This window comes from Crinia signifera, chromosome 1, assembly GCF_055691185.1.
Source record: "Crinia signifera chromosome 1, ASM5569118v1, whole genome shotgun sequence".
NCBI classification, from domain to species: domain Eukaryota; kingdom Metazoa; phylum Chordata; class Amphibia; order Anura; family Myobatrachidae; genus Crinia; species Crinia signifera.
Window position 1 is genome coordinate 173,379,063 of NC_139217.1, and position 16,222 is coordinate 173,395,284.

The 16,222-nt window shown below is 42.0% G+C and overlaps 1 protein-coding gene across 1 annotated transcript in view; it reads left to right on the forward strand.

The window, feature by feature from the left end:
- Positions 1-16,222, forward strand: part of GSR (glutathione-disulfide reductase) — a 29,850-nt gene that overhangs the window by 900 nt on the left and 12,728 nt on the right. The window contains exons 2-3 of the mRNA XM_083177389.1: positions 1,396-1,422; positions 10,603-10,691. Of these exons, the coding sequence (XP_083033515.1) occupies positions 1,396-1,422; positions 10,603-10,691 (116 nt within the window). The remainder of the gene's footprint in view (positions 1-1,395; positions 1,423-10,602; positions 10,692-16,222) is intronic.

A 16,222-nucleotide genomic window follows, 5' to 3' on the forward strand; every position in this document is an offset into this window, starting at 1 on the left:
CTCTGCTGTCAGCAGGGTCACTTACAGGGGTACCTGGGGACAAGCCATCTATACAGTGCGAGCAGCACAGGGGGGACACCAGTAGTAGTTACTTTTATCTGTTCTATGATATACATACAAATATTAGATGACATAAGTGTTTCCAGCTGGGATAAATTCAGTTGGTCTGCAGATGGGCAACCATTACTTCTCAATGTGCTTGTTGCATTCCTGTATACACCACGTTTAGAGGTTTATTGTGAATAAACCTGCGCAATGCATTGTGTGCAGTTTGGGCACCTCATTTGACATCACACAGGTAGGTTGAAAATATCAAGGCACTTTTATATGGAGCAAATTAATGGAATTAAGCTTGTGATCAAGTTTATTTGGAAGCATAACATATTGAGTGCAAAGTTTTATATTGAAATAATATTACATTATAGTATGTATTTATAACCTATTGAGTGTCCATCTAATATGTGTTGACCCATCAACTGCATACTGCCTATTAGTAAGATCTGCTGCATGGTGATTTCTAAGGATACATCACACAGGTAATATACATACATTTCCTATGCAATAGATATCACTGCTCACTTACTAATGGAAAAAATATAAACACTAACTGTTTTTATTATTAGATTTTTATTTAAACAATGAACATGTAGCAAGTTTTAACATGCCTTAACCTTGAAACTTCTACAGGAGAATCCTGATGCACCTTGTTTCAGAGCCACCCAAATACAAGCAATGAGGAAATGGTGTAAATAACACTTTAAAGTCCAGCCTACAATTACTCCAGGACAGCTTCCTCTATTGATTAAAATGTTTTCCCTTTTAACTAAAATGCTTGTCAGTTTAGCTTAATTTAAGTTTGGAATCATGAGAATGTGAAGTGGACCAGGAAACTGCTTATACAGGTTGAGTGTTCCTTATCCAAATTATTCGGAAAACCATAGTATCCAGAATGTGTTGTTTTTTTTTTTTTTTTTTTTTTTTAAACCTGATAGTTACATCTGTAACTGGCGCTACTGAGGAAATGATATGTAACTGGCACACAATATGTGCAATGTCTGCTTGGCATTCAAATTCAGTGTCTGAGATTGCACACAAACTTTGTTTCATGTTCTGAAACCTTGTTTCATACACAAAATAAATATATTTGTGTATTTCACGTTTTTGATAGGTTTGTACAACATAAATGTAAGATACCTCATTCAAATATTAAAATATTCCAAAATACGGAATAATCCATTACCCAAAATGCTTCTTGTCCCGAGCGTTTTGGATAAGGAATCCTCAACCTGTAGTACCCATGTACATTGAGGGTAGAAATATGGCATTGGGTGCCTAGTAATAAACTTGTGAAAGTGCAATATAATTACATTCTTTGTCTTTTCTTTATTACTACAGGTCAACGTTGGATGTGTTCCAAAAAAGGTAAGTCTAATAACTATTAGTTTAGCCGCTGAATGGAAATAATACTACTTTTTATAACAACACTAAGGGGACATTACATTTCATATGAAAAGATGCAGTTACAGATCAGCAGAAGTATATTTCCTGACTGGTATCATGAAAACGTCACAATCAAGTTTACCATGAAGTGTGTATGCCACACACACTCGCCATAGGGGAGGACTGGCACTTATAGGTGTGCATACAGTGAACACAAAGGAATAGATAACATTGCTGTGCTGCTGTCATACTCTACCTATGGTGCTAGCAGAAGTGGATACAGGGCCATTGGACCCTATAGGTTTCATCTTTGTTCTATTTTATTTATTTATTAACAGATTCTTATATAGCGCACACATATTCCGCAGCGCTTTACAGAGAATATTTGAACATTCACATCAGTCCCTGCCCCAGTGGATCTTACAATCTATATTCCCTACCACATGTACATGCACACACAGACATTCTAGGGTTAATTTGTTGGTAGCCAATTAGCCTACCCGTATGTTGATGGATTGTGGGAGGAAACCGGAGTACCTGAAGGAAACCCATTAAAGTACGGGGAGAATATACAAACTTAGCACAGTTAGGGCCATGGTGGGAATCAAACCCATGACATCAGTGCTGTGTTTTCACATTTGTTAATTTCTTTGCTGTGAATGACAATTGGAGCTTGTCATCCACATAATCCTTAAACCTGTGAATGATAAATCCTACTTATCATCCACAGTGAAGTGCTCCCCGCTACCTTTCCTTTTTCTCCACTGGCACAAACCACTGGTGGGGAGTTCTTAGGGTTGGAGGGGCAGTACCAGGACAGTGACATTTGACAGGGAGGCCTTTATTTTTATTTTCATTTAAACTTTAATATTTTGCCAGGGAAGGATTTTAAGTCTCTCTATCTGCTCAACCCTGGCACATACTGTATAAAGATAGTTTCACCCTTGTTTAAACGAGAGGATTCCCCTTTTTTAACTATGCTACCACAGAGAATATAAAGGGAAGGTCTCTGCCGAGCCTGGCATCCGCAAAAATCATAGGCACCCATTTTAGAAATAAGTGGTTCCTATCTTTTTTTTTTTAAATATCTTTATTGAAGTTTTATACATTTTTTTTACACAATATCCAGAAAAATCATACACATTCCTTTTACATATAAAAACATACACCTTCCTTTTACATACAAAACCATTCATCCCTCCTCCCTTTCCCCCCACCCTCACCCCTTCTTCCATACTGTATAGTACTATGTAGTTTTTTTCCTAATCATCGCCTTGTCTCCTTCCCCTTATTTTAAGCTAGCTACCACTGTTTCTTCCATATTACCAAGTCTCCTCTATCTCTATATGGTCTTAAAACTTTAGGATACTTTAACTTCTCCTATTTTTTACTTGTTCAAGTTTTTACTCTTCCAGGAGTGCCCTTATCTGTTGTTGTAGTTGTTGATCCAGCGTTTCTATATAACGAATCCATTTTTTATAGAATCTCCTACTTCCCCCCTCGCTATCCAATATCGCAGTTTGTTTTTCGAAATGAAGCGTCTTCATCAAGGACAGGTTCACTTTTTCCACTCTTGGGGCCCTCCCCTCCTTCCAATTCCTCAGTATCTCTTTTTTTGCTATCGTAATTAAGATGGTTAATATCGGGATTAATCCATATCTCTTGGTATCGAGATCCCATACCGAGAAATCTGCAAAAAGTAATGCCTTTATGTTTATGGTTGCTTTAACCTTGAACCTGTCATTGATGAAAGCCACCGTCTTATGCCAAAAACGCTGGATTTTCGGGCAGTCCCAGAAGTTATGTTTAAAGAGTGCGTTTTGCTTCTTGCATTTGGGGCATATGCCCAGTTCTTCTTGTATCATATGTTTGCGTTGGCCCTGTGCTATATAGACTCTATGTATGGTACGTATATGAACTTCTTGAAGTATTGCGGACGGTAGGTGTTTCAATACTGTTTCCATGTGCTTAAGTGCATTTAAAAAAGTGGTTTGGTGTACCTGGTCTTTTTCCCAGGCTGTGCATAGTGATGCCCATAATTTGGGGTTTTGAGGTGACGTTAATAACCAATATAATTGCCTTATCTTGTATATGTTATTTTTACTATATTCCAATAAAGTGAGTAACGTGCTAGTCTCTTCGATATTCTCTATGTGTGGGGTGATATTTTGAGCATAGTGTCTCAATTGGAGATACATAAAAAACTGTGATTTTGGCACTCCATATTTCTCTGAAAGTGCTGCGAATGTATACATTATTCCCCCTGGATCATATATATCTTTGATTTCCATTATACCTTTGATATGCCATTGTTGAAAATTTACATTATTCCATGCTGGAGAGAACATGGGGTTACCGCATATCGTTATATATTTGGAAGCAATATACGGGGCTTTAATGTTCTTATGGATTTTTATCCATGATAAATAGGTGTGCATAAATAAAGTGTTAGATTGAATATTTGCTGGTATTAATTTCTTAGGTGTGTGTAATAGTGCTCTTAGTGTGTACGGACTTACTAGTGACTCTTCTATTTCAAAGTTTGAATATATTGAAGTCTGATATATCCAATCTTTTATATATCTAAAGGCTATAGAGTGTATATAGTTTTCTATATTGGGTGCTGCTAAGCCTCCTTCTTTTCGTTGAAGGGCTAGTTTACCATACGCAATTGTTTTTTTCCCTTGCCAGAGAAACTTTGTAAAGGCTTTGTTGCTATTCCTATCTTTAAGTGATGGGTCCTATTAGCACATATTGTCTGGACATTACCGATGATCACCGGTAATCTACTATGTTGTGCATACAGTATGTTTTTCTCTCACCCCCATATTTATAACTTTTTCTACTAGCACTACTGTAGTGGGAGGGCTTTTCCCTCATACTGATCTGCACGTACATGGGGGCCGTCTGTCCTGAAACAGTGGAGTCTCCCCTTTCCAACAAACTGAGACAGCAAAAACTTAAACCTAAACATAAAATTCTGCTTTGTACTATTTAAAAAGGATTATTAGAGAAATCAGTATTAATTGTGGTGCTTATAAGATGGGAAAATATTGGGGAACTCCAGTCGTCTGTGCAAAGCTCATGCTGCAGCCCCCACAGCCCGCTGCCTCCAGCAGCATGACCGAACATGGTCACACAGGTACAAACTTGGCGCCTAGGCCAGCAGGTATGCATGGTTTCTTTGGGCAGGTGAAATTGAATAGTGCACGTTGGCACCATTTACAGGTAGGTGATGCGGTGTATGGGGTGGTGCTTAGTCCCTCCATTTCCCAGCAGCCCCAGTGTTTTACTCTCAAATATAAAGGGAAGCCATCTTATACAGACGCTGCCATGCTGCTGTATCTCCTGCTGCTCACAAGAAGTGGGACTGCTGCTCATTTTATAGCTAGGGCCAGGTTTGTCAGCTGCCCACCCCCAGCACCAGCGTCAAGGATGCATTAGCATGGGAATGCCCAGCATTTTCTTGGGAACACCCATTACTTGCTCATATTAATCTATGGCAAATGTGCATACACTTAGAAGTGAAGGCTAATACCAAGCATAAAAATTAATATGGGCAAGTAATGGATGTTGTAATGGGTTTGATTCCCACCATGGCCCTAACTGTTTGTAGTTTGTATATTCTCCCCGTACTTGCGTTGGATTCCTCAGGGTACTTCGGTTTATTCCACATTCCAAAAATATACTGGTACTGTAGGTCATTTGGCTCCTAACACAAATTAACCCTAGTATGTCTGTGTGTGTGTGTGTGTGTGTGTGTACATGTGGTAGAGAATATAGAGTGTAAGCTCCACTGGGGCAGGGACTGATGTGAATGTTCAAATAGTCTCTGTAAAGCGCTGTGGAATATGTGTGCGCTATATAAGAAACTGTTAATAGATAAATAACGTATGAGTTGAGCACTGTATTCTTAACAAATAATTACTAACCATAATTTTAAAATATACTAATATATCCTGGAAATCAATACCACAGAATTCAAACTTGTATAATAACCAATACATGAGATCAATATTTATACTCCTGGCATGGAAAAATATACAGTTAAAAGCATTTAGCAACTAAATATGAGACGCAAAAGTGCATCGCTCTATGGAGCTATATTAGGGAAATATAACAATGTAACTTTATTAATTCCATAGAGAAAAAGAGGATATCCAAGGAAGGATATCAAGAAGTCTGCCGTTCTTGATATCCTCTTTTTCTGTATACACTTACCTACTCCCCGGGAGCACCTCCACAACCATATAATTTATTAATGGTTATTTTTGTTGAATGGAGAACGCCTTCTTACCCTTTGTCAAATTAGTCCTGTGCCCTAGGCCGATATCCCCATTACCCTTTCCCTATTTATCAATAATTCCATAGAAACACAGTGAAACAAATTGTTGCAAGTTGATATTGGCAAAGAGCCGAGAAAGAGAGATTAAGATTTGAGATAACTTATAAAGAAATCTAAACAGAAACGGCGTGATGCAAACTGTACTGGGCATCTCTCCTAGAAACAGCATAATAAATACAAATGAGGCTTATGATGTAACAAAAAACATGGAAGCTTTTGGTACTAGAAGTCCAATATACTTTAGGGAAGATCTTCTAGAAGACAATGATATCATAAAATAAAACAACAAGAAAATATAATAATAACAAAAGACTCATAGAAAGGTATTGGTGATCTTTAATAATATTCCAAAGTAGCACAAAACAGACAATTATATAGAAATAGTGATTAACAATGTGATTTAATCTTTATTGCAATTGCTTTATTTTAACATGTATGACCCACAAAAACTTTAAAGAAACTTTAATGTTAAAATGGTTACATTTAAGGTCTGATGAAATTAGTTGAACTGGATATATAGGCCCTTATTGTGGTTCACTCAGAGGCAAATTCCTTCTCAAATGGACAAAACCATGTGCACTGCAGGTGGGGCAGATATATCTTGTACAGAGAGAATTAGATTTGGGTGGGGTTTTACTACAAAGTGAGATCTATATTGCAGTGTAAATATAAAGCAGTCAGCATTTTCCCTGCACAGAAACAAAATACCGTATTTGCCGGCGTATTATACGACCAGCCGTATAAGATAGGAGGGGCCCAGCAAAATTCAATAAGGGCTAGGAGGGAATGAAATGCCCACGGGCCGATAGGGCCTGACTATCATGCCCACAGGCCGGAGGGGCCTGATCTGTACCCATGGGCCTAGTGCCCCATCACCCCATGGTCTAGGGTGGGGTAGGTGGCCTGGGGCCGCCTACCTGCTGTTGGGAGAGGCCGCAGGGGGGAGCTTCGTCAGCTCTTCTGCTGGCCTCTCCGTATCCGGCCACCATCTTTCTTCTGCCGCTGGCCTGTCCTGGCCAGCAGCGGCGCTGCTTCTCCTCTTCGCTGCCACGGCGTCTTCTGGTCTCTTCAGCGGCCGCAGGAGCTCTTCTCCCCTCCGCAGTCTTCTGCGCCATCCTCCGGCGGCTTCCGGCGTCCTCTTGCTCCTCAGCCGGGGGACTTCCTTCCTCGCCCTCCCGGCAGCGTCTGACGTCAGACGCCGGGGGCGAGGCTGAGTACGGTGCGGCGAGCGCTAATTGGCTCACTGCAGTGGTCTGCCATTGGCTCCCGACTCGGGAGCCCTGACTGGCTCCCGAATAGCGGGGCATTCAAACCGCCGCGAGCTGCACTTTGGATTGGCAGCCGCAGCGGCGCCAGATTCAAAGCACCTCTCCGTTCGCCGCGCAGACCCGGCGTATAAGACTACCCCCCCACTTGGAGGCATTTTTTTCAGGGGTAAAAAGTCGTCTTATACGCAAATACGGTAACTCACCCAAATCTAAATCTTTCTGCACATGTTGAATCTGCCCCACCCTGCAGTGCACATGGTTTTGTCCATTTGAGAAGGAATTTGCCTTTTGCGAGTGAACCAGAATAAGGGCAATAAGGTTGTATTGAGTTCAGTTGCTTTGCCTCTGTCTGATCTTCTAGTGCAGGCATTCCCAACCACGGTCCTCAAGGCACACCAACAGTGCAGGTTTTAGTGATATCCTGGCTTGAGCACAGGGGACTTAATTAGTATCTGAGTGATTCTGATTAAACCATCTGTGCTGAAGCCTGGATATCACTAAAACCTGAACTGTTGGTGTGCCTTGAGGACCGTGGTTGGGAATGCCTGTTCTAGTGCTTGCCTCCTCTTTTGTTGGTTCTGCAGTTACTCCTCAGGCAGTTAACTGGTCAGGTAGAGGGAGTATACACCAATGTAAAATGACAGCCTAAAGTGTCTCCCTAGGTGTTTACAGTAAGTTAAAAGACTAATGATATTTTCTGAAAGTATAGTCTTCTGAAAGGTATACTTTTTTATATATGTTGGTACCGCATAAACTAATCAGAGTTGTTCTTAAAATATGGGGTGGGTCATCTTGGTCCTCTTAGGTTCTTCACAAAATGTTTACTAATTACTGATGTTTCTGCATTGTGATTTTGCACAAGTCCCCAGTTCTATATGAAATTGTGAACAATATGCTTAAGGCCTATATAGAATAGTGCCTGTAGTGTTTCTCCATTGCATGGCATCGGGAATTGTGTGCCTTTCATGTAGTCCTCTTATGTGAGTTATAACAGGCCTAGTCATAGGCAAGCATTACAGCCAGGTACCATGTGAAACCTTTTGTATAAAAGTTTTAATAATAACCATAGACCCTGTACACGGCACAATCGGATACAATGGTTCTGCTATTGTTATCAGATGCACCTCATCTTGTTACTTCTATGTACCAAAAGAGTATATGTGAAATGTGTACTTGTGTAGTTTCACGGCAGCACCTTACGCTATGCTGTCAGCGTAGCCCAACGGCGGCCTAGCGTAGTGTCCCCGCGGCAGCTCTGCGTAGTCAGCATAGTGACCACTTCAGGTAGCGTAGTCACCATACTGTCCCTGCGAGCTGCAGCTCTGTCCCCGGCATCCCTGGCAAGCCTAGTGAGTGCCTCTCACACAGCGCCGGTAATCAGCCAGATCCCCTGCGCTGGTGGATGCCGGCAGAGAGGCACTCCATCTGCCTAAGACGCACAAGCGTCTCATACGCTTGTGCATCTCAGTAATTCTTGCAGCAGGGTACGACAACCCTTGTCCGCTTCAGGGAGATGGACAGGGTTAGGGGTTCGCTAGCACGTGCGTCTCGTGCACAAAGAGGGTGTGCAGTGCGCAATTGCGTCTCATGCTCAATAAAAGACTAATTTGCCAGTGCTCCATGTTACATACTGGCAAATCCATTTCAAACCCCCCACTATCCACGTCAGCCCAATATAATTAAGCCTGAAGCATGGCGAGCGGACGCGGAATACACGTCCAGTAATATGCGTCCCCTCACGGGGGTCGCTGTGCTCTTCATGCTTCGATCTCGTTTTACGCGTCCCCTCTCGCTGCGCTCGCCACGCTTTATAAAATCAACTCCACGCCGACGTGGATAGTGGGGGTATGAACAGGTCAGGAGGACGCATATTGCGGGGCTTGCTGCGCTCGCCATGCTTCGGTCTGGCGTGGATAGTGGGGGTGCTTCATAGAACACATTCACACCTGTCATGTCAGGTAGGTTAAAAATGGTCAATGGTTCCCACACAGTGGGTGGTATTCAATGAGGCTGATTTGCCAGGTTTTTATGGCGATTTTGTGCTGTAAGGCGAATTACTGACTAAAACGGTGAATCACCCTATTCAATGACCAGATGGCGAATACATTTCAAGGTTTTTTTCGCCATGATTCACCGAGTAGCAATCGCTATCTTTTTATGGTGAAGTGGAAGGTGAACTTTTAAAATAAAGTGTTTTGTTTTTTTAATTGGTGTAAAAAAATCTGGAATTTTAGTCTGAGGAGGGGCATGCTATTTTTATTCATGTGCTGTAAGCACATGAATATATATTTAATTTATATATATATATATATATATATATATATATATATATATATATATATATATATATATATATATATATATATATACGGAGTCTGGAGGAGCGGCACTCGTGACTTCAATATTAGTAGATCAATAATCACACCGTGACACGGTAATAGTGATCAACGTTTCAAATATCTTTGTATTTGTCTTCATCCTGAAATACAAAGATATTTGAAACGTTGATCACTATTACCGTGTCACGGTGTGATTATTGATCTACTAATATTGAAGTCACGAGTGCCGCTCCTCCAGACTCCGTATGTATCACCCCTGAGAGGGCACCGGCTGCAGCAAAGCTACTGTTCTATGGGAGTGCCAGACCTTTGTTATATATATATATATATATATATATATATATATATATATATATATATATATATATATATATTATATATATATATATATATTATATATATATATATATATATATATATATATATATATATATATATATATATTTTTTTTTTTTTTTTTTTTTACACAGAGCAGCCAGCAGGGGGCTGGAGCCGAGCTGCTCTTTAGATATTCATATATTCACTTCACTCGATCATTACATATTCATGATCGGGTGTAGTGAATATACGCGGTCCCCTGCTGACACCCCCAGGGGGGCTGCCTGGCACCCGGGGAGCTCTCCCTGCCTGCCACCGTCCTCAGGAGCTCAAATTCGCCGGTCAGGGGCAGCGAGCCCCTGACTCGTTGAATACCGGAGCCGGCGAGGCTCCGGAACGCGGCGACCAGTGGCGAATGTGCAGCCAATCCTAAACAGGATTCGCTGCACATCGCCAAAATCCACATTGAATACCGCCCAATGTAATAAGCGCTAACTGGGTAATGCTGACTGACTACGCTAACTGGGTAATGCTGACTGACTACGCTTACTGCCTAAGCTCCAGTTAGGTGCGAACGTACATGCAGTCGCTGGCTGCAGGAACACGATGCTGATACTGACCGGGACGCTAACTACGCTGGCCGCGTGAACACTACACTGATTCTGACAGGGACTCTACACTGGCTACATAACTGCCGCTGTGAAACTACACAAATACCGAGAAATTACTTATACATAGACTATACTGGACTGTTTATATGCTTAAACTCTTGCAACTGATGTACACCTCATGTTATTTATGGCTACAGCTTCTATACAGGACTAGTGTTTTTGATATCTGAAATATTATTGGTGCTGCTAATGTGCAGTAACTGGTCTGTGTGTGCCACCAGATTATGTGGAATGCTGCTATTCATTCAGAATATGTACATGATCATGAAGATTATGGATTTCAAGCTCCAGATGTGAAATTTACCTGGAAGTAAGTAAAAGTGGATTAATTAACAATAATATTTTGGTATTATTATTTTATTTATAAGGTGCCACAAGTGTTTTGCAGCACCGTACAAAGGAACAATACAGGGAGTCAAAGCTTGGCATAACATTGAATAAATAACAAAAATACAGTACAAATAAAGAGCGCCACAGATCAATACACATTACAGCTTAAATGTAAGTAGTGAGCACTCAATCAACATACAACTAGAGGCTTGAGGCCAATGATGGAGATGAGTATGCAGACGAAGATGGTCACTGAGTGTTGGAGTATAGGAGAGCTGTGAGTGAAATGTGAAGAGAAGTGGGCTTTGAAAACAGGAGGGAAGAGGGCCCTGCTCGGAGGAGTTTACAATCTAGTAGGAAGGGGAGACAGACAGATAATATAAAGGTGCTTATGAATCAGTGTCCATGATGCTGATAGAGTTCAACCACAGCTACTGTACAATGTGTAGAACAGTGGTTTCCAAACTGTGTGTTTAGGCACTCAGGGGTGCTGCAAGGCTATGGCAGGGGCGCCTCGGTTTGGTGGTCCAGGAGAAGTTATTTATGGTCAAAGTGTTAGACAAAATCTGTGCTGGTGGCTGCCAATGATTAAATATGTGGACAATTAGAACCACAACTATCTGGGGATTTCTACATGTGCAAAACCGTAAAATGTGTTCGCAGTTTGAGTCACAGCAGCGGGTGTCATCATAAAGTTTAGGGGGCGTGTTTGGCCGGTTTTCAGAACGGCTGTGTGATGTCAAATGTAGCCATTGTGGCCTGAAACGTGGTAGTGGTGCGCCTGCGCTGCGAAACCTGGGGGCAAACTTAATCACTGTCCTCTGATTTCTGCGATGTGATCGCATTTACATTGCGATTGCAGTGCAGGACCGGCCTTTACATGCTGGGTGGCTCCCAGCATTCAAAGGACTGCAATTTCAATTCTGCTATTTTAGCAAAACTGCAACTTCTACCGAATTAACCCTGCGTCCACCACCACATAACTGAACCTAAGGGTGACAGGTAAGCACAAAAAATATTAAATTAGAAACTTTTGGTCTAGGGGCTCCTTGGCAAAAAATGCTTATAATCTAGGGTGCCGTGACTCAAGAAAGTTTGGAAACCACTGATCTAGAATATTAATTGTTTTTTGTTTGTTTAATCCATGCTCTCTCAATTAAAAGTGTGTGTGTTTTTTTTGTTTTTTATTACATTTTATATATTTTTTATCTATCTATATCTATCCCACATTCTTCATTTGATAGAAAAAAAATACACAGAGCTAGGGATACCCACTTTGGACCTGGGACTATAACCATTTTCCAGTGCCAAATATCCTGGGTTGATGGGCGCTCCCCTGAGGTTTTTATGTCAGTGGAAAGAGGCATTACGTTCAGGATTTCATGATACCACAAACTGTTAAAGGCTTTAAAGATTATAAACAAGATTTTGGACTAAATAAGTTAGCCATTTTATGCCTCTTCTCTACTGACCTGAGCCAGGAATTCAATGTGCTAGTGAATAGGGTAACCCAGGTTGATCTGACCCCAGCGGCATAACTACCGAGGGTGCAGCTGCTATGGGGCCTGGAGCTCCCCCTTCACACAGTTACACTGCACTGTATGCAGAAAAAGGCACCCACTGTAGCCTGCCATCGGCCAAAATAGGGTCATTCCATGCCAAATCATCACAGCTTCCGACCAGACGTCTCAGATTTTCATGAAGTTTGGTAGGATGATAACTGGCATAAAGTTACTTTCATATGTAAAGCAGGCTGCAGCTCACCCCACAGATTGGTAAGTGCCCGGGGAGCCCCCACCCCAGTGTATGCCCAACAGTGTACATGTGTTTTAAATCTTATTTACCCCATTCCTCTGTGTGTGTGTATGACCCACCTGTACCCCTCAACCCGTGTGCGTGAAACCTTCTCCACCCCCTACATCCTTCCTCTTTATGTGACCCCCTCATCCAAGGTGTTAGACCCCCTATCTCTGTGTTTGTGTGTCCCTCCCCCCCCCCTTTGTAGCCCACTACCCCTGTGTGTGTGTGTGTGTGTGTGTGTGTGTGTATGTGTCTGACACTGTACCCCTATGTGTATGATACACTATAGTCTTCTACCTCCCCTCTATGTACAAGGAAGGCACGTTAAAAAAATTTCTTCAGGGCCCAGATAGGGGCCCTGTACTTGTAGATGATCTCTTCTCCAAATTCTGGCCCTCCAGCTGTGTGCAGCAATGTAATTTACCTGGGAAAATGCCGGGTCCAGACCCCTATATTAACCCCTTCCTGACGGAGCCTGTTTTTGCCTTCCTGACAGAGCCCTTTTTTTCAAATCTGGCATGTATAACTTAAGTGGGGATAACTATTTTTTGCTTTTACTTATCCCAGTGATTTTGAGATTGTTTTCTCGTGACACATTGTACTTCAAGTTAGTGGTAAATTTTGGTCGATACAGTCTGTGTTTTTTTGTGAAAAATTCCAAAATGTCGTAAAAAAATGGAAAATTTAGCGATTTGCAAAATGTTAAATTTTCTGCTTGTGAGACAAATAATCTTACCACTCAAAATAGTTAATAACTAACATAGACCATATGTATACTTTATGTTGCCATCATTATTTCAACCTCATTTTCATTTTTTTGGACACTAGGAGGCTTAAAATATGAATAGCAAATTCTCAAATTTTCAAGAAAATTTCAAACTTTTTTTAGGGACCAGTTCAGTTATGATGTGACTTTGAGGGACTTGTATGTGAGACACCCCCATAAATGATGCCATTTCAAAAAGTGCACCCCTCACAGTATTCAAAACAGCATTTTGGAAGTTTGTTAACCCTTTAGGTGTTTCACAAGAATTAAAACAAAGTGTAGGTGAAATTTCAAAAAAAAAATTGGCAGATTTTCAATTTTTAATACATTTTTCTAAGGAACACAGTAGATTTTACTAGAGAAATGTGACTAAAAATTGATTCCCCCAATTCTTTTGTTTTCATAAATATCTTATATGTGGCCCTAGTGTGCACGGTGACCAAACCACAGGCTTCATAATAGAAGGAGCACCTACTTGATTTTGGAGCCTCCTTTTTATGAGATTATTTTTTAGGCACCATGTAGGTTTATAGGCACCATAAGATGCTAAAAGTTAGGAACCTCCCCCACAAGTGACCCCATTTTGCAAACTACACCCTTCAGGGAATTCAACAAGGGGTATAGTGTACATTTCAACCTCCCCCACAAGTGACCCCATTTTGCAAACTACACCCTTCAGGGAATTCAACAAGGGGTATAGTGTACATTTCAAACCCCCAGGGGTTTCACCAATTTTGATACAACTGGGCTGTGCAAATGAAAAAATTTAATTTTTCATTTTCACAGCTCAGTTGTATCAAAATTGGTGAAACCCCTGGGGGTTTGAAATGTACACTATACCCCTTGTTGAATTCCCTGAAGGGTGTAGTTTGCAAAATGGGGTCACTTGTGGGGGGGTTCCACTGTATGGGTGCTTCAGGGGTCATTCAACCAGAATCTGTGCTGCAAAATCCAAATATCACTCCTTCCCTTCTGAGTCCTGCCATGCACCCAACTGATATTTTTTGGTCACATGTGAGGCATTGCCATACTCGGGAGAAATTGGGGCACAGATTTTGGGGTGCTTTGTCTCCTTCATTCCTTGTGAAAATGAAAAATTTTGAGCCAGAACTGCATTTTTGTTTAAAAAAAATGTAATTTTGTACACAAAAATGCATTTCTGGCTCAAAATTTTTCATTTTCACAAGGAATGAAGGAGACAAAGCACCCCAAAATCTGTGCCCCAATTTCTACCGAGTACGGCAATGCCTCACATGTGACCAAAAAATACCATTTGGGTGCATGGCAGGACTCAGAAGGGAAGGAGTGATATTTGGTGGTGGAATGAATGGTGGGTGCTATGTCGCATTAGCAAGACCCCCGAAGCACCAATACAGTGGAACCCCCCCACATGTGACCCCATTTTGCTCACCAGCTTTGGGAGGGGGGCTGGCGCTGCGGCTGGTGGGGGGGTGGGAGGGGTGCTGGCACTGCGGCAGCCGGGTGGGTGGGAGGGGGGGCTGCCGGGTGGGAGGGGGGGGGGGGGGCTGGCGATCGGTGGTGATCGGTGCTGTACTTAACAGCACCGATCACTGTTACCGAGCGGCTTAGCCGCCGGTAACACAGAAAACGCTGTGATTGGCTGTTCACATTTGAACAGCCAATAACAGCGATCGCTGATTGGGAATCAGGGACAGCAGACATCTCCAAACTGTCACCGCGTCTATAGACGCGGTGACAGTTAAAACCATGACGTATATATACGTCTCCGGTCGGGAAGTACCTCCCGACCATGACGTGTATATATACGTCATATGTCGGGAATATCTTTCTATCTATCTGTCTATATATAGATAGATAGATAGGTGTGTGTGTGTGTGTATATATATATATATATATATATATATATATATATATATATATATATATATATATATATATATATATATATATATATACAGGTCCAACTACCCCACCGAAGCGGGAATAAACGGCACTCACGGAGACTTGAATAAATGCAAAAAGGTGTATTGAAAAACACAGGTATGTGGGGGACGTTTCGGGGTATCAGCCCCGTCCTCAGCCCCAAACCTACAGCAATTACATGCTGGTGCGTCGGCGTGGGTCCCAGGTCCAGGTGAGTATAAATTGTATGTCTGCACTGCATGTAATTGCTGTAGGTTTGGGGCTGAGGACGGGGCTGATACCCCGAAACGTCCCCCACATACCTGTGTTTTTCAATACACCTTTTTGCATTTATTCAAGTCTCCGTGAGTGCCGTTTATTCCCGCTTCGGTGGGGTAGTTGGACCTGTATCTATTGCACTTCTGGCACCTGGAGCAGCTGTTATGGAGACTGTCTGAGTGCCGGCAGGATTGGACAGATATATATATATATATATATATATATATATATATATATATATATATATATATATATATATATATATATATATATATATATATATATATATATTTCAGTGTGTCTTTTTTTTTTTTTTACTTTTACAGCATCTCATGCTGCTGCTGCTGCTGAGCCTGGCGGGGTGGGCGGGAGGGGCGAGCGCTGCGTGCGCTCAGCGCTTCCCCTACTGAGGACCTGCCGGGCTGCCGGGTGAGTGGGTGGGGGGGCTCCTGCTCATCGGTGGTGATCGGTGCTGTATTTAACAGCACCGATCACCACCGTTTTCTGTGTTACCGAGCGGCTTAGCCGCCGGTAACACAGGAAACGCTGTGAATGGCTGTTCAGATTTGAACAGATTTGAACAGCCAATCACAGCGATCGCCGACCGGGGGGGGCATCCCTGCCCCCCCTGGGCGGCGAGGGGGGATGTCTGCTGTCAGGGACAGCAGACATCTCCTAACTGTCACCGCGTCTATAGACGCGTTGACAGTTAGAAGCCATGACGTGTATATATACGTCATGTGTCGGGAAGTACATCCCGGCCATGACGTATATATACGTCA